At 32.0% G+C, this 22,897-nt stretch overlaps 3 protein-coding genes across 3 annotated transcripts; 1 reads left to right on the top strand and 2 right to left on the bottom strand.

Moving 5' to 3' along the window:
• The first annotated feature begins 10,089 nt into the window (after positions 1–10,089).
• On the top strand, positions 10,090–12,103 carry LOC145055118 (uncharacterized). The gene is made up of 2 exons (XM_079003412.1): positions 10,090–10,488; positions 11,479–12,103. The coding sequence occupies exon 2, from the start codon at positions 11,521–11,523 to the stop codon at positions 11,917–11,919; it is 399 nt and encodes a 132-aa protein (XP_078859538.1). The 5' UTR covers positions 10,090–10,488; positions 11,479–11,520; the 3' UTR covers positions 11,920–12,103.
• A 3,331-nt stretch (positions 12,104–15,434) lies between these two features.
• Positions 15,435–18,366, bottom strand: LOC145055117 (CDK5RAP3 protein homolog). Its single transcript, XM_079003411.1, has 9 exons — positions 18,180–18,366; positions 17,932–18,066; positions 17,514–17,608; positions 17,313–17,407; positions 16,912–17,200; positions 16,326–16,832; positions 16,031–16,239; positions 15,827–15,959; positions 15,435–15,714 (listed from the first exon to the last, which is right to left on the bottom strand). The coding sequence occupies exons 1-9, from the start codon at positions 18,238–18,240 to the stop codon at positions 15,586–15,588; spliced, it is 1,653 nt and encodes a 550-aa protein (XP_078859537.1). The 5' UTR covers positions 18,241–18,366; the 3' UTR covers positions 15,435–15,585.
• Positions 18,367–18,789: 423 nt separating this feature from the next.
• LOC145055116 (uncharacterized) lies at positions 18,790–22,145 on the bottom strand. Its single transcript, XM_079003410.1, has 8 exons — positions 21,492–22,145; positions 20,574–20,720; positions 20,007–20,489; positions 19,795–19,935; positions 19,503–19,706; positions 19,338–19,430; positions 19,135–19,246; positions 18,790–19,060 (listed from the first exon to the last, which is right to left on the bottom strand). Exons 1-8 carry the CDS (start codon positions 21,978–21,980, stop codon positions 19,017–19,019), a joined length of 1,713 nt encoding a protein of 570 aa, XP_078859536.1. The 5' UTR covers positions 21,981–22,145; the 3' UTR covers positions 18,790–19,016.
• Between the last annotated feature and the right edge of the window lie 752 nt (positions 22,146–22,897).

The raw sequence follows: 22,897 nt of genomic DNA, 5'->3' as shown, positions 1-22,897 counted from the left end.
AGCTTAAGGGCCCCAATGACTAAAGTTTCACGGGGGCCTCATTTCCCTAAAACCATGACTAAAGCTTTATGGGAGCCTCATTTCCCTAACATGTTTCGATGGAGATTTGTTCATCAAGATCCTTCCTCACCATTTTATATATTTTTGCATAAACGGGTACTTTAAAAAAAATACTATTTCATTTATAAACATATTGAAAAAACACCACGTATATATAAGAATTTAGATCCATATAATTTAAAAGTTCCCATTTCCACTTAGAAAATCCGATTAAACCTTATAACATTTATTGCCAAGTAATTTTTCATTTATATTAAATTATGTTATAAATATTCTTTAATAAAAATTCAAGAAGATGATTTGTATTTATATATACGAAAAAAGTGTTTGAGAGTATTAAAAGGACCTCAATGTATTTTATAGAAATACGAAGGGCGTTAGTTTGTATACATATACGTAAATCAAGGGGCGGTGATATATCTTCCTCAATAAACAAGCAACGAATATATCTTCAGATTACAGCTAGACACCATTGGTCTGTGGGCTCCACTTGCTTTAAAAGACAAAACTACCCTCGATGTTGCTTGAATGACCACGTCTTAAGCGAATAGAAAGAAGGGGTAGTTTAGGAAATTGAAGTCTCCGACAGGTGGGAAATGTAAGGGGGCTTTTTGAATTTGAAAATGGGGTTGGTCCACCAACACGCTATCACGAGCTACAATAAACCGTGTTGCGGATAGCCTTTTTTTAGTCCCGGACCCGGTTCAAAACACTGAAACTGAAACAGGGGGTTATTACTTATTTGTACTTGTAAATTGTGATTAACCTTTACCAAATTAGTTTAACTTTAATTTAAACTTATATTATTTTATTTTATCTAAGCTTAAATAATCAAGTTTGAGAGATAAGGAAAAGGTTATTACAAAATTGATTGGTGTAAGTTGTAATTATAGTTTGTAATATATTGTGATGTTGATTGTGGGTCAATTTTTTTATTGAAAATTATGTACCTTATGGAATCACATTAAATTAAATAATTCGAAAATGCATATACCAACAAAAAACACTTTGCTTCTCTAATAAAAATCGTTCTTTAGAAAATTATAATAATTATTTAATGTATAAGTTGAAATAAAATTTTTCACTTTTAGATATTCAAAATATATTATTAATGGTTTTAGTGTTGTTATTCATTTTAGGTGTTCGGATTCACATGAGTAACTAAATAAGGATTTAAGCTAAGCTCAATACGATTTAGAATGTGTGGAATACACACCCGTATAAAGTAGTTTGATCTGGATACGACGAATGATAAGGGTTAACAAGATCATACTTCTTTAAGAGGTGGTATAACCTTATTTAACTATATAATTTAGGTCATTATTTTAATATATTTGATTAAAATGTTATATTTTAAGATATAATATGCTTTGAAATGTTTATTTACAATTAAAATTTGAGTTGTGATACAAAAGGAAGAGAACGGAGCTGAAAAAGACAAAAAAATGAAAAAAAAAACACGAAAATCAGCAAAATACGCGTCGCGCCCTTTTAAAAGGTGTGTTGCATCCCTTCAGCAAAATGAAAAATTCAGTTTTTCTTCGTGTGCAAGTTTACGTGTTCGTGTGCAATAAGGAACTCGATCATCATGTCGTGGTTAGACCTTTACCACGCAGTAGTGTCATGAAAACTATAAAAATACGATTTTTCCAACCCTAATTGATGTGCAGCCATTGGCAGCTTTGAGTTGCGACTTTTACTCGATTTTGACTTCCAAAAACCCTTTTAAGGTCAATTTCAGAGCTAGAGAGTTGATTGGAGTAAGGATTTGAACATTCAAGCGATAGTTGCATTTGAATTATTTGATGTAAATCATTCTCGTTCCCCTTTTGTTCACCACGATTTTCTTACCACAACTATACTACTATACGATTAGGTTCACTGCCTAGTTGTGTACTAGTTAACACGTAATATAGTAGGATGTATAAATTTAAAACTAGTGCATAAAATAACACATCACGGGGTGAAGGGTGGTGCCCTTGCACAAGTGCTGTTGATCGGCCAACAAACATGATCAAGGGAAACAACCCTCTTTGGGTTCTAAGGAGCACCACAAAAACACGATTTTATAAAGAACTTATTGATCATAATTAAAGTTGTATAGCGAAATAATCGTTTCTAAGAGGAAAGGGATTAGGGAAAACATTAATATGAAAAAAATGATGTAATTTACACAAAAAAAAAATAGGTATTTATTGTTGACATCATTACAATGTATATGCTTATATATTTTTTTCCATGTGCCTTTTATATGAGCTACCATATTTATTGTGTATCTATATGACTATATATAGAAATCACTTGTGATATCAAAACAAGCTATCATTTGTTTAATCATGTCTCGGCTTTAAACATAGATATGGAAGGGAATATGAGGGGCGATATAACATAATCTGAATCTAGACTGGTGTAAAACAAATTTGGAAAAGACATTGCAAATGTTATTTCTTTATTTGTTGAATATGCTAAAATAAAATATTTAAAATCTCTTTAGCCCTTACTTTACATACTAAAATCGAGCTAAAATTATATTTGAAAAAATGAGTAACATAAGAGGAATATACATGAACATGGCCTCGAGAAACAGTTTTTCTAACAAAATGGATATCTATATCCACATGTTTTGTTCGTTGATGTCAGATACGATTCTCAGATAATTAAAGTATAATAGCATTGTCATAATACACAATAGTATCCTCGGTGATGGGACATTGTTTTCAATGATGATATTAAGAAGTCAACGTGTTTCAAGGATTACATTAACAACATGGTGGTATTTCGCATCGAAATCGGAACGTGAAAGTGTTAGTTGGTGTTTAGAGTATAAAGAGGTAAAGTTATCTGCTAAGAAAATACAATAGTTAGAGATGGAACATCAGGACTTTGAGTACCAGCCCTAATAGATGTCGTTGTAAGTGACTATAGTCATCATTGTATATTGTGTTAAGTGGAGGCCAAGTATACCGCAAAATCCATCTAAGAGCATATACATGTTGATCTCGAGGATTATGCATAAAAAGCATACATGTTGGATGACATAAGAGATATCATTGGGATCATATTGGTAATGGTAAAATATTAAAGAGCACTTTCACTTCTCCTTTATAACCTAAAGTTCCTTAATTGGTGGACTCTTATTGGCATAGAGCTTGAAATTATTATCCACATGTCTCGATGTAGTATTGTGCATCGACATATTGGCATGAATCAAAATATCTTTCTTTTTTATTTTTGTTGAGAAAGGAAAAAGGGCACACGGGTTTTGTATAACTAGGTGGCCTAAAAATTTACTTAAAGGACCAAATATTTCATTGAAAAATTGTAGTTAACTTTGGCCATTACGTTTTTTCGTGGGGATTCAGGAAACGCTGTTAAAATGATGTCATCCACATAAAGTATAATGTATGCTATCTAAGACCCTCACTAGTATATGAAAAAGGGAGTTGTTAAATTACTATGAATAAACCAATCAATGCTACAAATATGTCAGACTAATGGTACCATGCCTAAGGATCCTGTTTTAACCCATATAAGATTTATTAAGATGACACAAATTGTCAAGAAGAATGAATTTTTGTACTAAAAAAGATATGTCAAATTGGTGTATTTTGTTAGAAATAGTCAATTTAAGAAATGCTATAATTTTTGTCGGTCTATTCGTCTAAACATCTTGTCATAATCCATACCAACCTATTAGGATAATATGTTTATCAAAATTTGAACCTTGTGTCGCTAAAAAGTAATGCTGACCAAAATTCAAGAGTAAAAATCCACTTATATTGATTTATATTAACACTATTGTGATTTGGTATTGGTTCATAAGTATCATATTCATTAAGCATGACAAGTGCTCAATTATGCTCGTACAAGGGGGTGGATATATGAGGTAAGAATGATATAGGGTTAATGCGAAAATGCAAATAATTTGTGAAAAAAAAAACAAACTATGAGATTGTGTCACCTCAACTTTATATTTTAGACAAGAATTCATCCAAATTTTGAACTACATGATGATAATCAATGATACATGAGAAATTGTTTCGTATTAGCAAAGCATGTTTTTTGACTTTTTTATTATGAAAACATGAATTAAAAAGTGGTTAAGGACGTGAAAAAAAAAACAAGAGAAATGGTTGTTAAAACCATCTTTAAATCTATATTATCGTAACACTCTCCTATATAAACTTATTATCTTTAATTTATTGCTAATAAATTTAATTTCTAAATTACACGTGTTTGATTTTTATAAGATAAAATATGTTTTTGCATTTTCACAAAGTATTTATGTTTTCGCATTAACCTACTTATATATATATATATATATATATATATATATATATATATATATATATATATATATATATATTGGTGTTGGAAAGCACTTATTAGGGTTGGTTATAAACACTCCAAGTTTCCCTTGGTTTGTTGTTTCTATGAGCAAAGTGGATTATGAAAATATGAAAGATTAGGCTTTAGAATTAGGTTAGATGTGGGTTGGAGGTACATGTGGTGGGATGATTTGTCATAAATGGTATGAGTTGGTAGAGGATAGACAAATGGTGGGCTATAATATTTTCAAAGCTTGATAGGGAAGATGATGTGATGGGTAACGGTAGATTATACGACTTTTGGTTTGGTCTTTAAGAGGAGAATATTTTAGGGAAGTGTGTTTAGCATATGGAAACAACTAGTCATCAAATACCACATGACATCAAACTATAATGGTGTTGGTACCCATGTCGAATTTATATCGGCTATGATTAATTGGAAAACCAATGAAGGTATAAAGGGTAATAGAATAGTAATTTATGAATGGCATGCTTCAATTTATGAGAGAAACATAAACACTTAAAATTGTGTAGTTTTAGGATAGAATATGAGTGGAGTAAGGTATGAATGCATTTTTAGCTAGCATATTATGGTTATATGTTTCCATTTGAATAGAAAATGGCAAAAAATGAAGGAGGGACATGAGCGTGTAAAAGGAGAGTCCATGTCATTTTATCGAGTATTTGAAGTTTTAGTCTGGCTTTGCAGTTTTGAGATGAAATACTCAGTCACTAAAAATGAAAATGGTTGGATATCGTATTAAGAACACATATTCTAAAAAAATAATTCCATATTTTTTTACCATCATCACATTGGAACTTTAATGGTGTAGCTGGTGGGTTTTGAGCATAACAAACAAAAACCTATGTGTGCATGCAACCCCAAATTCTTGATCTATGTTTTCTCTAACTGAACATACAACTTTTGAACATCAAATGGAAAACCCTAAGACTACTAGTATATTTTCGAAATCAACAACTAGGGTTAAGAAAACATACCTTAATTGTTATATAGTAATAATAATGAATCCAAGTCTTCTTGAAACTTTGATAGAAAGCGTCACAAGTGTCACACCTCTAGTGGTTCACACCCAATACAAGCAAGAGAATGAGAGAGGAGAGAGGAGAAGAGGCTTAAGAATTTTGGCTGTCCTTCTAAGGTTTTCAATGGCCGAACTTCCTAAGGGGTAGTGGCCTATTTATAGTGCAGATATGATGCCCTGGATAACCCTAATCTGAATATAATATTATTAATTCAAATTGGTAATTATCCAACTCCTTATTTATCCATATGGGATAATCTAGAAACCCTAGACTATCCATATAGAAATCGTCCACCTTCTTCCCTAGGAAGGTTTTGGAACCTCTTGCTCAACTATTGAACAATTGCACTTTAGTCATTGCACTTTTAATTAATACTTTTAATCCCAAAATTAATTCCAATTAATTTTTTATTAAATATTAATTAAAATTGTTATTTCTAATTAATATATTATTCTTTTAATATATTAACAAAATATTCATTTCAATTTATTAATCAAATAATAAATTCAACATCTTTCTCCAAAAGTCATTATGTCTAGTTGCTAGTTATGAGGGCAACCCAAAAGGATTGTGCTACTATCAATTCAAGCATATACCAATTATAGTTATGAGCTTAGATACTTAATCCAACAGTCTCCCACTTGGATAAGTCTAATAACTATAGTTGCTAGTATAACTTCTAAAGTGATTAGCAAATTGTAGCTCTCAAAGCTGCTGTCAGTTTCGTGTCCTAAGATAAGTGATCATATAATCATTTGTTCTGCAAGATATCATGTGGACAAACGACATTGCACAGAATCAATATCATTGTCCAATACTTTGTTTCCCGATTTTCGATTTGTAATGACAAAGAACTACTAATCGAACATATCAATTTAGTCTTGGTCGGGCCCGACACTATAAGTCAACACCAAATCATCGAGGGTCCCAAGATATCGCTTTTCCTGTTGGGGCAAAAGGAACAGATAAACTTTGACTTATATGCTTGTGTTATTTACTCACCAAATCATGCACAACAATATGTTTTAGGAGCATTGTCTCATTCTATGTGCGAAAATTGACGTTCAATATGAGGTATCCTAGAACTTTCATTTTGAGAATTTTCTTTAAGATGATTCCATATGATCTATGCGGTAGCATCGACTTCAAAATTGGTATGTAATGTATCGGTAAATATGGTTCCATATATACATTGAAGCACAACATCATCTAATATAACTATGGGGCTTTGTTGGTAGTGTGAGTCATGGAGAGAGATTAAATGATCTAATGTTTGATATGGTCTAGTATTGGTTGTGAAAAGTTCAACTCAAAGGGCATACTTAACTTTCTAATTTAGTGGTGATTGAGATGATGTATGTATGTTGACTACGATGAGAGATTGGTGGAATAAAGTTGTTTTAGGTTGATCGGTATTAGGCAAATGATCGTTGGTCTTGGATAGATCCATGAAAAGAGGGAGAACATATAGAAGGCATGAAGATGACGAAATTGAGAAGTTTGAAAGAAGAAATTAAGGTACTCTTATGTCGCGTAAAAAAATAATCTACCCATATCATTTTTTCATTTCATCAAATATTTATAAGGATACATAAGATGTTTACAAGAAAACTCCATCCAATAATTTTAGATTTTATTAATTTAATAGTTCGAAGCTAAGCCTAACTTATAAAACCTATCTTAAATTGTGAAAAATCTTTTTTTTCATATGTACATGTAGTTTGAGAAGAATAATAATAATAATAATAATAATAATAATAATAATAATAATAATAATAATAATAATAATAATAGTTTCTTGATCTTCTTACGCTTACTTAATATTTGAATGTGATACAATAATTTTTAAGTTTGATTCCATTTGCACTGTTAACTTGTTAAGAATTATTTTTATTGATTAGAAAACTTAAAGTTTCATTGTTTCATACGAATAAACGTGTGACGTAGACTTTATAACGTAATTAGGTAGTAAACATCATAAATCACGACAAAAAGAAACAAAATAGTTTTGTTGGAGCAACTAAAAAGGAAAAAAAATATTGAGTTATATGTTACATATGGACAATAATGCAGTTTAAAACATGTAAAAGATAAAGTTTCAGTTTATATTTAATATAGTTAATAACAAGTCTTGCAAAATACATATTATGATAGAAAATTTTGATGTATTTTGTCTTGGTGATTTCAATTTTATTGAAGTATTTTAAATAAATTTATACAAATATACCGGAAGATTTTAAGTAAGAGAAATTAAATTGATTCCTACTTTTTATGCCTACAAATGTTCTTATCCAATAAAATTATGACAAATGTCATCATTCCATATTTTTTTAACTAATTCATTAATGCTATATTAGAAATATATCAAATAAAATTAAATTGAATGGTGATTTGTCATAATTTTAGTGGGTAAAAATAATTGTAGGAATAAAAAGATATGATGTAATTTAATTTCTCTTTAAGTTATGCTAAGGGAGGATTCTCTCCTAACTCATTCAACCTACTGCCACATTAGCTTCACATCAAATTTTCTTTTTCCTCTCTTTTCCATATTTTTCAATCCACAACATATGAAAACCTTATATTTTCCAACCCATTTAACCACTAAATTAAAAAAAAATTAAAAAAAAATAAAAAAATACTAAACAACTAAGATACAAGTCTTAAAGCATATGGTATTATTAAGAGAGAGAGAGAGAGAGAGAGAGAGAAAGAGAGAGAAAGAAAGAAAGAAAGAAAGAAAGAATAGATAAAGAAAGAAATAGGTTAGTAAAATCACAAAAACATCAGACCATTCACAGCCCTCCCAACCCAATGAGAAGATAATGGTATCTTGGAGGTACCAAGGGTACCTTCCCCTCTAGGGGTGCCAAAAAAAACCCGAACCCGATTAACCCGACCTGACCCAAACCCGAATAAGGTAATTAGGGTCGGGTTTAATAGGGTCAGAACTCTTAATCGGGTTATTCGGGTTAACCCGACTAACCCAAACCCGAATTATTATTAGGGTCAGGTTGAGGGTTGATTTTTTCAAAACAATTCGGGTTTCGGGTCAACCCGAATAACCCGATTAAGAATTTATTACCAAAATTTTTTTTACTGCGTTGCATGACATGAATTCAAGATGTCATGAGATTTCACAAGTAATACATACTAGATGCGTTCCCCCGCGTTGCGGAGGTTGGAAGCTGTTGCTTTTGCATTAAATGTGTCGATTGGATTTTTTATTGCTTGACATGAGGTAATACATATTTCTTATTTAAACAAACCAGGTAGTAAAATTACTATGTATAGAGATGTATAAAATGACATAACTTTCCTTTCTTCTTAATGCAGTACAGTTGTGTTGTAACAGTTTTACGAATTTTATTCACTGTTTACATTACTAATATGGTAAAAGAAACTCCAAAAATTCATATCGTATACCAACTTTACATTTTAAGTCCCTATACATGTGAATTATGTATTAAAATGGCCCAACATAAATTCATTTTACATTTCAACCTCAACCCGACTAACCCGATCCTACTAACCCGAAACCCGATTAACCCGAACCCGACTAACCCGTAGCTTATTAGGGTCGGGTTTTGGGTGAATATTTTTTCTAGAAAAACCCGACTAACCCGACCCGTTTAACCTGAAACCCGATCGGGTTAACCCGATTAACAGCCCTATTCCCCTCTTTTTGTCATGACTATGTCCCCCCTAAAGGGTTAGAATGCATGCATGAATGTGTTATTGACCCCGAACCAACCCATTGAGAGGGTCAAGGAGGTCGTGTCTACTTACCGTTGTCTAAGGGTTATATTCCAAAACATATTGGTAATTTTAGTGTTAGTCATTCAGTATAACTGGGATTAACTCGAGACAAGCAGAGTTTAACTTTAGCTACAATATGAGTTTGGAGGTGCGGAGTGTATGCACGAATATGCTAAAGTGACCTCGGGAACACGGAGGTTCAAGAACAACGCCCTTGCTAGGGTTTGAAGGGGTAGATCCATTGACGATGTATGTATCCATTTGTTACTTTCCCTCCAAAACCTAATCATTGTGTATGTTTCCAACAAATACAGCTTTTTGCGGCCAAATAACCGAAAATAACTATTTATCTCTGTATAAATTCATGTTTTTAGTTTTTGCAAAGTAACATCTTCTTTGCATAAAGTTACTCTATAAAGTTGTCTCCTAGAAAATTAGATGAAAACAAAGGTATTATGTGTTTTGATTTCGAGTTTTTGCGTGAAATCCAGATATGTCTTTCTTGAATTATCTTAAATTCGACTTCATGAACCCAAAACAATAAGGTCGAAATCACAATTTTTAGATTATAATCTGATACAAAATGTCAAAAATTATCCATAATAATAATAATAATAATATTATTATTATTATTATTATTATTATTATTATTATTATTTACGTATTTTCTAACAAAACTAATCAATTTTTTGAGGAATGCAAGTGCATGTCCTAAAAAAAATTCAGTGATTTCATCTACTTTTGCTAACAGTTTGACCCGGAGTTATTTTGCTTATTAATAATCACAATAAAATATTAATAGCTTTTATAGCTTTTCAATTTTATATTAATTAAATATTTATGTTGAAAGATAGAAAAGCAATACGTTTATTTTTCTACTATATTTCTACTCTACGCCCACATTTCCTTCTTTCTCTTCACTTCTTCTATTAACTCCCTCACACCTCCTTTCTATCTTTGCTTCTTATCTCTCTTTCAAATCCTTAATGGCAGATAAAACCCCCTACAACCCTTGATTCATTTCTTCAATCTTCAATCTTTTTCGATTCTTTTCTGATCTGATTCCCCAGTTCTTCATATTCAGATCGGACCATTTAATCTTTGACGCAAAACATAACTTATCACATACCCTTCATTTCTCTACATCAAAAAATCTTCCTCATAGCAAACCCATCATCTTTTTTATGGGATTTTGTATGTTGCTTTAATCAATCATACAATCAAATCGTATTTCAGAAATGGTAGTCTGTTCAAAGATTCAAATGGTGGTGGTTTCATATCGTTTCATCTCCATCTGGTATGTGTTCTCTCTTTCCTTCTTATCTTCTGTTATGTTCTTAGATTGATTAAAGATTCAATCTTTATATGTTTTTGATGTCGCTTTGATTGTGTCGTTTTAATTGATTAAAAGTGGAGTGTTTAGGTTAAATCCAGTTCTGTTTTGTTTGATTTTAGCTGTTACAGTTGTGATAATCTTGATGGTTTCATGGGGATTTAATGATACCGATGACAATCAAATTTTTACTCGAAAAGATTCAAACTTAAGACTTCTCGTACTAAGATTTGACTTAGATTTGTTTGTGTTTCTTATCTCCAAAATGTTCTTGGTCTAATAAATTCCTTATAGTTTAAAGTAACACTAAATAAAGTTCTCATCAATTTCAAAGCTCATTTTTCATCAATCAAATGTTTGACTTTTCTAAGGAAGAGCTAGCATTTGCTTATAGACTTGGTTGAATCTTTGTTGACCTTAAATTTCCCGAATCCAGTCAAGGGATGCAGATGACCACTCGAGTCTAGCCACTGGGCCGACTCAGTTTTAGTTCTCTAATAGTTGTTATAACTATGGCAAAGGTTTAGAATGAAGAACATCAAGATTTGTACTTTTATGATGAATGTCCTTCTAAAGATTTGTCCTTGATCCTTGTTGTCACCTTTTTACAATGATTTCTTGATTTCAAGAAGTAATTTTTGTGTTATTCATGCTTGTCATACTTCAAAAAACAAAAAAAAGGTACAAGATCTGGGACTTTATGATGAAATCCAATAAAGAGTCCAATATATATACTTGTCACTTGTCACATAAGTTGTACTTTCATGATGTGAGTTTATTATCATTTAGTCTACCTTTGTTACACAAGACTGGACAAACTTTCTAAGGCTATTTTTGTCACGTTGACATTAATTTCAGTACAATGCATGTCAAACGCAGTACAAGATTATCTGTCCTATCATGTATATTTTCTAGTTTCTAACGGATGTCATCTTCTACATATTTTTGTTGCAGAAATCACGAGAAACAAGTTGGATTATTTTGAGTGTTTGTAAAATGGGTAGAGGAAGGGGAAAAGCAAAGAAAAGTTCAATCATGGCTCGTGAGGACGGAAGTGGGGAAGAAGAAAAGTTGCCAGTTAAGCGAAGAGGAAGACCAACAAAAGCACAGAAAGAAAATAATGAAGAAGAAGAAGAAGCTGAAAAGATGGATTATGAAAACAAAGACACAAAAGTGGAATCTTCATTGGAGAATGGAAGCAAGAGAAAGAAACAATCTCTAGAGACTGAAGAAGAAAGCATGGAAATGGTGAAAGATGAAGAAAATGGTGATGTGTTAACAAAATCTGTGGGGTTTAGACATAATGGAAGCAGGCGGAAAAACAAGCCACGCAGGGCGGCAGAAGTTGGTGTCAGTGCATGTCAAGTTTGCAGTTGGGTGGCGCTCAAAAGCTGATGAGGGGTTTTGGTTTTGGTTTCGGTTTCGGATTATTATATCATAAAGGCTTATTTTCTTGTCGTATTTTATCAATCAACTTTTGTAATGTTTAGATATATATATATGTCTTTTTGCTAGACTTGATTTATATTGAGAATTTTTGAACAAGGTTTATAATAATATTAACCAAGTTTTTGAAAAATTGTATTCTTCTTTTTCGTAGAGAGATATCGACTCTTATTGTTCTAACAATTTCTGAGCAAACATGTACCCGTTGTTATGTAAACATGTACAAGGATAGTTATGTGAGTTTTGTGAAATGTAAATTTTGTTTTGGGTGGAGATATAATCTTTGTATCTAGTAAAGAAACTGATTTTCAAGCTACACTAGAAGTTTTGGAAGTTTAGTAAATCATGGGATATAATCCAAAATCAATAATCGTAATGCCTTTTCTTCACATTATTCCAAAATAGCTAGTTGCTCAAAGTTATCAAACACTATACACATTTTCGGTGAGATATGAATTTGGTTTATTATTAAAAAGTAATATTATACTATTTTTTACTAGACAAGGTACCACTACTTGATACTTTGTCTCATGTAAGATCTTGTATGTTCATATTGTATTGTACTTTATATTATAAAGAGTAGAAAGTAGATTACATAAATCGTCATGTAATTTAGGGTAATATGAAAGTTTAGTCTCTATTTTTTTTTTTTAAATCGTACGATCTTTGATACTTTAGTTTGTTGTGTATTTCGTCCTTCACGTAAATGGTGTTAAGTTTATGTTGTTTACCCATGGTAGAATTACAAATTTACTATCGGTTTAATAATAATTTTAATTATTATTAGAGTAAAGTATAATTTTGGTCCACGGATATATATGTACTTTTGATTCAAGTTCTAAATAATTGATGTGGTCGGTCCTTATGGTTTTAAAATCCATCAAGAAGGTCCCTTAACAAGTTACCATTAAGCCTTTTGCAGTAAAATCCTGCAAATAACCATTTTACACCAAATTTGCAATTTTATTTTTATGTACCATTTTTAAGAATTAACCGCCCACGGCTTCTACTTAAATAACCTTTTATTTATAAATTTCCGGTAATATTTTGCATTCTCTCTCATTATATATGTAGCTATATTAGTACATTTTTCTAACAAAAATTCGTCATCAGGTTGAAAGTATTGTGATTCAAAAAGCTTTCATGTAGTTTAAGTGTATGATTCAAATATTAGTAATATTTCTCATAAAAAGCTTTCATGTAGTTCAAGTGTTTATGATCCAAATACCAAGAGTTTGAGAAATGAGTTTTGTCACATTTATGGTAATTGTAATATAATTATTTCTTTCAACCAACGCAAACGAAGTTTTTCTATTCTTTCTTTATATTTAGTTTCTCATGTGATCTTTATATATGATATGTGTGTATTACTAATCTTGAAAGTGAGTCTCCAAATATTAATGTTTTGCTTGAAACAACTTTATGATTCGTCTTTGTCAAGAAAAAAAAATTGATTGTAGATTAGTGAAGAATTGTCATCAAGTTTCTATGGTTAAATGAATGTGAGTTTTTTTATTTGGGTGTAAATGTATATGTATATAATATTTTTATTTATATATTCAATCATCCAATTGTCTTATTTATTTCATTGTATGTTTCTATTAAATTATGTTTAGTTTCTATTATTTTTTTGGTTAGGTTATCCTTAACAACGTATTTACATTACAGTATTTAAAAGATAATATCATTTTTAACATCAGATATGTAATTATGATTGTCTTATCTTGACATTTTCTTTATATGAAAGTGTTTTTTCCATCTTATTACGATAATAATTACATATGATATTTACGAAAATATATATTATATATGGTTTGTTTCACGTATTACGTATATATCCACTTATGTATGTTATAAAATTAAAATTAAATATCTTTATATTTAAGAATTGAAGGGATTAAAATGCATCAAAACCAATTATTTAGATAATAATAATAATAATAATAATAATAATAATAATAATAATAATAATAATAATAATAATAAGAATAATAATAATAATAATAATAATAATAATAAAATACATATTTTCAAGCACCACATTCATTTGAAACTCTCAATACAACTCAAAAGTTTTCTAATTTATGTATATTTATTACTTACAACTCAAGAACTTTTAACTTATGATTATTAATTAGTAACCACTAATGCCTTTTGTAAAGTTTTGCTGTTAAAAACATTCATGTGTTTGAAAAAATTTGTGATTCAAATATGAAGAATTAATATAAATTTTATAGTAATTGTTTTATGTTATTAAAAGTTGTAGTATTTAATTTTCATACTTTTTGTTATTCTTTGTATATAGATCTTTTTTAATACAAATGTTATAATAGATATTTTAGTATTTTTCATGTTACTAAACATTGTAGTGCTTATCTTTTTTATACATTTTGTTATTTGTTATATATAAGATCAATATACGTTTGATATATGATTTACACAATTTTAAACGGTTTATAAAATTATCAAATAATGTTATACGTCACAATGACTTAATATTTGAAATTATAATGTTTAATAAAACTAATAGGTTAACTATAGGTTTGCCTTTATACAAACATTTTCAAAGTAGAAATAATAAATAATAATTTGGTAAAAATCATTATTTTAACTATATAGTTATTATGTTTATGTGCAACGCAGAGGATTTGCCTAGTACTACCATAAAATTAGAAGTTGTAATAAATAGATTCAAAACAAATGAAAATATGCATTAAAATCAGAAACCTGAAATATCATATTCAAAATTCAAAATGATCAGTGTTGTAATTCAAAATCAAAAACAAAGCACAAACCTTGTAATTCTAATCTAACTTATATCTTTAGGTTTCTCGGTGAATTTCGATTCAGCTAACATCTTATATTTTTTCTTTGGTTTTTTGTTGTTTTTAGAAAGGTCCTTCTAACTCTCTTCCCTGTTGTTGTCATCGATGATAGAATGGTGGTGGTATCATGGTGCATGGGAGGAGGTGAGACAGTGGTTGGCGAAAGAGACATGGACAATGGCAGATCTAGAACCAAAATAGGGATCCATCTTTTATATATATATATTAAAAAAAATCTGAATATATATGGCCATGGGGGCTAACTATTCAATATTTGAAAAAAGAGTAGAAATTTTGCTTGACTTTTAAGTGGGCCTATACACTCCACTAGGGAGGCAAAGGAACTGTCGACGACTAGGGAAGCATAGGAGGGGAATGTGTAAGGTTGGCAAAACGTGTATTTCTTTTTTACTTAGATTTGTCAGAAATAGTCTCTTAAGTATATTGGTTTTAACAATTTTGGTCCCTTCGCAAAAAGGTTATTTTACAACGGACTTGACAAAATTAGGAAAAGATCAAAATTCCCAAACCAATATAACTGGTCAGGCTTTCTTGGATCGAAACCAGGCTTCCAGTTATGGGCCTGTCACGGGCCCAAATCAGTTAATCGGGCCTAATGCCAACAACAAATGAGACTGGTTTGAACTTTAAACTTTGAACACATAACATTCATAATGAAATTCGATGATGCATTCTAATTCATACTAAATAGAATTTACCTATAAAAAGTAAAAACTGTGTCTTAAGTCTTTAACTATTTTAAGAACATGACGATAAATATTATATCATTTCAAGCACCCGCGATACTCAACATGCTGTTGATCTCTCCAATAATCTTTACAGGCCTTCCATCAAACATGGATGAAAGTGTAGTCTCACAAACCTTCTTCAACTCCCTGGTTTTTGCAACTGCTGCTTCCTGCAGTTAAACACACACACACACACCCCATATTTTATCAAAACACATTTCATAATTCATAATTCATAATTCATAATAATATATAGAGTTAAACATTTTTCTTTAAACTCACTTGCTTAGGCCAAACTGAGGACAATGAATTTTGAAGTTCCATGCGTTTGATAGCTAAATCTTTTAACCCCTCTTTCAATTTCGCTTCATGATGCTTTTTTTCTTCAAGCGTACTCACTAATCTTTCAAGAAATCTGAAAATTGACCAATGGTGAAAACTCAAAACTAAGTATACTTTTAAATAAAATTTATGTAAAGTCCGAACCTTTTAGAGTTGAGAATCATAATGAGGTCCCTTGTTTTCTTATTTGTGAGCAAAGAAATGGCTGAAGAGACATCTGATAACATTGACTGGATAGCATCAGAAGTGTACTGCTGTAACACAAATGGAGCCACTGCTTGAACTTGATGTTGTAATGACAATGTCTCTGTATTTGTTAATTCCATGATTCTTTGATTCAGAAACGCTTTAATCTGACACCAAAAATGTAATTTACTCAACACTTAATGTTAAAAAAAATAATAAAGAAAAAGAGCAAGTTAATATAAATATATAATACCTCAAACAGATCATCAAGAATCCTACTCCTGTACTCTGTCTCCAGAAGCTGACTCCTGTCTTTGATCCCTTGACTTTGATTTAAAACATTCATCCCTGATGGCATTACATCTATCAAGGCACTATTTTGAGTTGATTCATCTTCAAGATTCTCAACACCAATATCCCAAGAGATTTCTGAGACCATTTTTTCTTTATTAGTCTCATCAGATTCCATTCCATCTTTTAAAGAACTTCCCAGAATCTCACTGGCATCAACAATTTCATAGGCACCAAATCCATCACCCGAATCCTCCACAGTCCCAATATCCCAATCAATTTGTGAGCTATCTAAAGTAATATCCCAATCAATACTATCACCTGCAGCATCACCTTCAAAACTCATCTCATTGTTAGGGTTTGTTTGAGCATTAACAGAAGCCAACACTTCAGAAGCTGCAGAAACTTCAAGTGGTGGAGGGTTGTCAATGATGTCCCTTAGATTTGGCAATACAGTCTCCGGATCTTTCTGTCAATGAACCAATTAACTTTTGTTAAATGCTATAAAGTATAAACCAGAAAATGAATGAAATTTGATATGAACTTACGTCCTTTTCTGTGTGAGCATCTTTAACAAAATTGGAATAGAATTCAATTGCTTGTGAAACGGAATCACAGTTCAAAACTTGAAGCATTTTGCTAAATGTGTCAGGCAATGAAGTTGTTGCAGTTTCTAGTAGTTCCAGCTTCACATTGATTCCCTGCAATCCTAACTCATGGCAGGCTTCAGCATACTTAGCAGCTGAGAGAGCAGCATTCCTTTTGATATCAGCTTCCTTTCGTTCTAGCTCAGCAAGTTGTTGTTGGGTCCTTTGTACAAGCTTTTTCTGATATGGGCTTTAAATAAGAACGAATGTGAATCAGTAATGATAATAAGTATGAAAATTAGACATGTGAATTGTATGATTTGTTTTTCTTTAACTTAGATGATGATCATGTGAGAACATACATCTCATAATTTACATTTTGGACCATGATTTGAGCAGCCTCCCCAAGGTAGATATGATCCTTCTCAAAAGCACGGACAATTGCTTCCCAAGCACCCTGACCAAGGTTGGAAATGAAAAAATGAAATACAGTAAGATAGATTCTTTTAACAATTTGTTTGAGAAAATTTATAAAAAAGAGAGATTGTTTGGTTGGGTCTTACAGCATCACCTGAAAGCCTGCCAAAAATGCTGCGGCTTTCTGGAGTTGATTTCAGAAGTATATCATATATTTTCTTAGCTTCCAAGTATCCAATCCCTGGCAACAAAATAACATTATTTTCCTATGAAAGAGCAAGTAAAAGAGTTCAGGCTATTATGACTTATGAAAGATGGGATGTAATCGGTTGGCTCTAAGTTGGTGAAAATGATTCTCCAGAAACACCATAATCTTTACCAAAGTATGGCAACACAAAAGTTCATTTAAACAACTTGAGGTAAGTAAAAGCTAAATCAATATCTTTTCACTTGTGGAACAGATGTAGTTAGGGCCTATGGACTAACCAATCTACACAATTCAATCAATTAACGTTAGCAAGGAGATTACTTAATTTGATCGGTGATAGGAAACAGCGAGCTAACCATCTAGGTCTAGGGTTTGGAAGAAAGGATCAACGTCTTTAGGAAGAGACTGAAAGGCGGCAGAAATCTTGGCTTTGACTACTGCAACACGTTTTCTCCAATCCGATGGTATTCTCTTCCGATCAACCAGCCATTCTTCACAGACACAGTCAAATTGGCAAATCAATCAACCAGAAAAAAGGAAGAGGAAATGGAAATAGATCATACAATCCAGTTGAGGTGAGCGGTAGAGATAGAGGGATGCGTACCACCAAGACGGGCGAAAGCGATGTCGATCGGCAGGTTCCGAACGTCGTCTGGATTCTGCATTTTTTTGGAATTGAATTCCGCAGGCTGACGCTCTTGTCTCAGTGCAAGTGGTTCTGTATCAGATTTGTAACGCCGGAGCCGGAGGCTCGTGCTATTTTTATTTTACTTCTATTTGTTTTTTCCGTTTCCATAAATGTCAAAGAATTATTTCTACCCGGATCAAATGCTTCTGATTTGGGTATACTTGAAAAAACATTTGGATGGTTTTGGTTTCGGGTCGGTGGGTCTAAAGGAGAGCGAATCCGAATATTTTCGTAAACTCGTCTTTTATCCAATTTATTTTCACTCTTTAATATGTTTTATCAACTTTTATGTTAATCTCGTGTATCATCATGTTTCTAAAAAAAATTCAAACACACTATTTTTTACAAGACTTTAAATTTACTATTTTCATGCAGATTTTCAAATCATCTTCCAGCCAAACAAAACCAAAAGTGTACTTTATCTTTGATAACCAAAAATGTCAATAAATTTCACATTTGTAAACTAAGATGAGCGACTTATATTTTGAAACACCACAAACCAAAGCTAGAAAGAGAGATCTAGACATACGACAAAATATTGATTTTTTATTCTTCTATTCATGAGTTACCAAAATATTACAAAGAAAACTACACCTTTAAAAAAAAAAAAAAAAAAACCATCTTGATTCTGCAACAGAAATGGCAATAGTAGATTGCCCAGTTAGAAACTTCAAAACCACGTTGCCCAATTTAGGGCTTTATGTCCTTAGGGCTTAGCTTCATTACAAACTAATTTCACCCTTCCTTCCCCTACTACTCACCTTGCAGACAATATAGCTGTCTAATATTCCCCGAGGCTGCAATAACAAAATGTCAAAATTAAAAATCATTTTTAATAACTTTTTATATCATCATTATTATTCATTATTACCATATAACCAGTCTTTAAAGTACACATGAAGCGCATTTGATAACTCTTTCTTTCTGCTATCTTCCAGTGGTGCTTCTCTCAGTATCTGCTTAACCTCCACCAAATTATTTTCCTATAAAAAGCAAATCAAATCAAACATTAATTAAAAAATTAAAATTAAAATTCTAAGCAATACAGAAACATTTCTAGGATCATGAACATACGTTTCTTCGCTGACATGTCATATAAACATCCGGCAGTGGAAACGGATTATCTTTTGTGGGTCCAGATGCTTGACCTTCTAACCAGTTTGGTATCTGTAACAACAAACAAACCCCCAAACCTTAAACCTTAAACCAGGCGTATAAAGATATTAGAAATGATTTTACCAAGAAATTAGTAAACTGATCGGGGTCTAAATGAGTTGCTGACTCAGCTTGACAATCGGACCCACCAGCAGGATGAGAGAGAGAATCATGTGGATCAATCAGGCCCAATGCAACAGGCTCACCCCATCTGTTGGGAGTCGCCTCAATTCCAACTTCCTTCATGTGTTCTTCTAATTGTGGATAAAACGTATTGTATGGTGCCACCTGTACAAAAAAAATAGGAATTTACTTATATACCCATAGTGAATGTAAGTTTGTATTAAAAATAAAAGATAAAGTACATTGCTTATACCTGTAGTTTATGGTTGTCACCAACAATAAGTGGTTGTTGATTTACTCCCAAAAAGAATACACATTCGCGACAATTAGCAATACAGATTCGTTTTGCTGCTGAAATCACATGAACTCTCTCACAGTGTTCAATTCTTACAGCCTGAAAAAAAAATTAAAGATGAAATTACAAGACTACCCTTGTGCTCCGAGTTTTAAAAAACAAAAACATACCTTTCCAACAGGGCCAAGAACTATAGTGGCATCAGAGCAACCATATATGGTGGCATATTTCAAAGGAGCCAAGACATAGATAACAGATTCATGGCAATTTACAACCTTGACAAAAGATCCGTTGATTTCAGAAGCTTGTTTTACATATGATTGTTTGGAAATTCCCTCTATAAAACTTGGACCTTTAGCACTTGTGGATGACTTGAAGTTAGGTGAGGCATCAGTCATGAGAACATCTTGGTCAGAGGGACTGGTTTGACCATTCTCTTTAGCAGCAGCTCTTTCAGAGATACGCTCTAAAGCATCAGAAATGTTTTGTAGAATCCAATCATGAACTTGAGATGCAGGAACAGGGGCAGCTGGCATATCAGGATCTGAGTTTGCAAAAAAAGGCGCGTTTTGGCTCAAGGGAAGCTTCTCAAATCCTTTTTCACCAAAGTAGAGAAGAAACCCAAGATGCTCAAATTTCTCCATTGACAAAACCTGCAAACTTTGAAGCAAGATAAGATTTTGCAGAATGTTAATAGAGTAAGAAGATGAGGTGTGTTTGGGTAGAATGATTCAGACCATTGAATCTTCTCCTTCGCCTTCACCTTCAACAGAGTCAGACAGAAGAGAGATTATGTTGCCTAAATGTTTCTGTAAGTAATTTAACTGATGAGCTTCTTCATCAGCTTGTGATGGCATTGACCTTCTGCTATTGCTGCGAACAAGCTGATCATTGAAACATGATGATTGATGATTAATTGATTATGTCGGTGTTGCTGTTGCATACATAATCACTTGAGTATGTAGGTTTGTTGGAATTTCATAAAATAGCTCCAACCACCTCAACATTGTGTTAATTATTTACATGAATTGATTGCTTCTATCTTGATATTAATACAAGGAAAAAATAAATACTGCTGTCTACTAGTAGTCTAGTAGTACAACCAAAAATGGAGGCACACTTCTTCAATTTTAGGATTGCAAGATGCATTATGCATATTTAGTTTCCTGACAGACATCATTCTGGTAAGGACATGTTTTCAGAAATGTGGTGCAATAACTATGAACTTGAAGCTTCTTTATATCAAATTAATTCTCTGATAAACTTCATCACATAGAAAGGTACTCACTTAATCAGTTCTAGAAAAATTGGGGCAATAATGGAGCATCTTGAACAATTTTCAAAGACCCAACCACTGGTTACAATTTCTAGGAGTCTTATGAAGTGGCAAACCAATTTTAACTTGCCATAAAGCATGTATGTTATCATGTTATAAGGTAGCTTAATGTTGTTAAAAAAAACTAAAGCAGATAATATCTATAGAATAAATACATTATGTTCCTTCGCTTTAAATTCCAAATTATAGCTTTAAATTTTATCACATCTAGAGCATTATTTCACGGACAAGCAGTATCTTAACAGGATAGAATGGAGATACACGAAATTGGCAGTTTATAACTAATATATAAACCGAAAAAAAAAATCAATTAAATCACCTGTAACGGCGTAAGCGCCGATAAAAAGCCATCAAAAGCCGAAGTAGATGGCCAAACATCCGCAACCGCAGCAGAATCCTTATGTCCTCTAGGAAGCAACCGCTTGTACGACTGTATATACAAGAAAATGATCAGATCATACACATTGACACCAACGGCATCAACCTCATCCGGTTTCGCGGAAACGAGCGGGTCCGAATCAGAGTGAAGAACGGACGCAATTATGTCAAGGACAAGGCGGGCGTGTTCGGGGGAGATCTGTAGGGATTCAGAAACAACGGCGGAGTTAATTCGATGGTGTTGATTGTTGGTAGAAGGGAATTGTAGCAATTTGTCACGGAGGGAGGTTAGGGTTTGTGACCCATCGGTGAAAATGAGTTTCGGTAAAGGGATGAGGCCATGCTCGAAGGGCTCCCGTCGGGGGTGTATGTATACAGATGGTTGTGATGGTGTTGAGGGTTGCCCCGGTGGTGCTGTTGTGTCTGCCATGGTGGTGGAGGAATCGGGGGGAATTGGATCTTGGTGATGAATTTGTAAGAGGATTCGAAGGGTGTGTGAGTGAAGAGGGGCAAGGAAGGATCACAAGGGTTGGTATGTGGCAAATAGCAAATTGGTAGGAGGTCAAAATGGGAGACTTTTTGATGGTTATTGATTAACGATGGATCATTGAAAATAGGGTGTTTTAAAATCTTGGCCAAATTCAGAACCTCTTTTATGTTATGTCGTGTAAATAATATTAAATATAAAAATATATTTTTACAAAATAACCATTTAAATTGAGAAAAAAAAAATAAAGGAATTCACCGGATTTCTTAACAAGAAAAACTCATTAATTTTCGTCATGAATTCGCTTGTGTATTCAAACTTTTCGTAAGTTCTGAAACTCCCACCTATATAAACAAACGAATTTGCAAGCATTTTTAAATAAAGAACTTTGGTTGTGCTATTTTTATGGAGTATGAGGCGAATGCCCGCGCGTTGTACAGAAGCAATTATATACCTGGCATTTTTACAAATATATGTTTTTTAAATAAAACAATAATGTTGTCAAATTTGATATAATAATTTGTATACTACGTTGATATAATATACTGATTATTTTGAATTATATGATAATATATACATCTATTAAAATTGCATAATTTTAATCTTTTGAATGACATCTACCCGCGAGTTGCTCATTAATAAAATTAAATATAATATATGGTTTAATGTTATTTATAGTTTTTGTTATTGTTAATTAATTTTTTAAAATTTATTTGTTTAACTTTTTAATTTCTCTCATTGTAATTATTTAAAACATCAAACAATTTTATTTTATTTTAAAGGTAACAATATAATCATTTATATAGAGTTATTTTTAACTATTGTTATTATAAGTTATTTTAAGCTATTTATTTGAAAAC

This window comes from Lactuca serriola, chromosome 5 (genome assembly GCF_051521515.1).
Source record: "Lactuca serriola cultivar US96UC23 chromosome 5, Lser_US96UC23_V15, whole genome shotgun sequence".
Lineage (NCBI taxonomy): Eukaryota > Viridiplantae > Streptophyta > Magnoliopsida > Asterales > Asteraceae > Lactuca > Lactuca serriola.
This window is presented reverse-complemented; position numbering and strand designations above follow the sequence as displayed.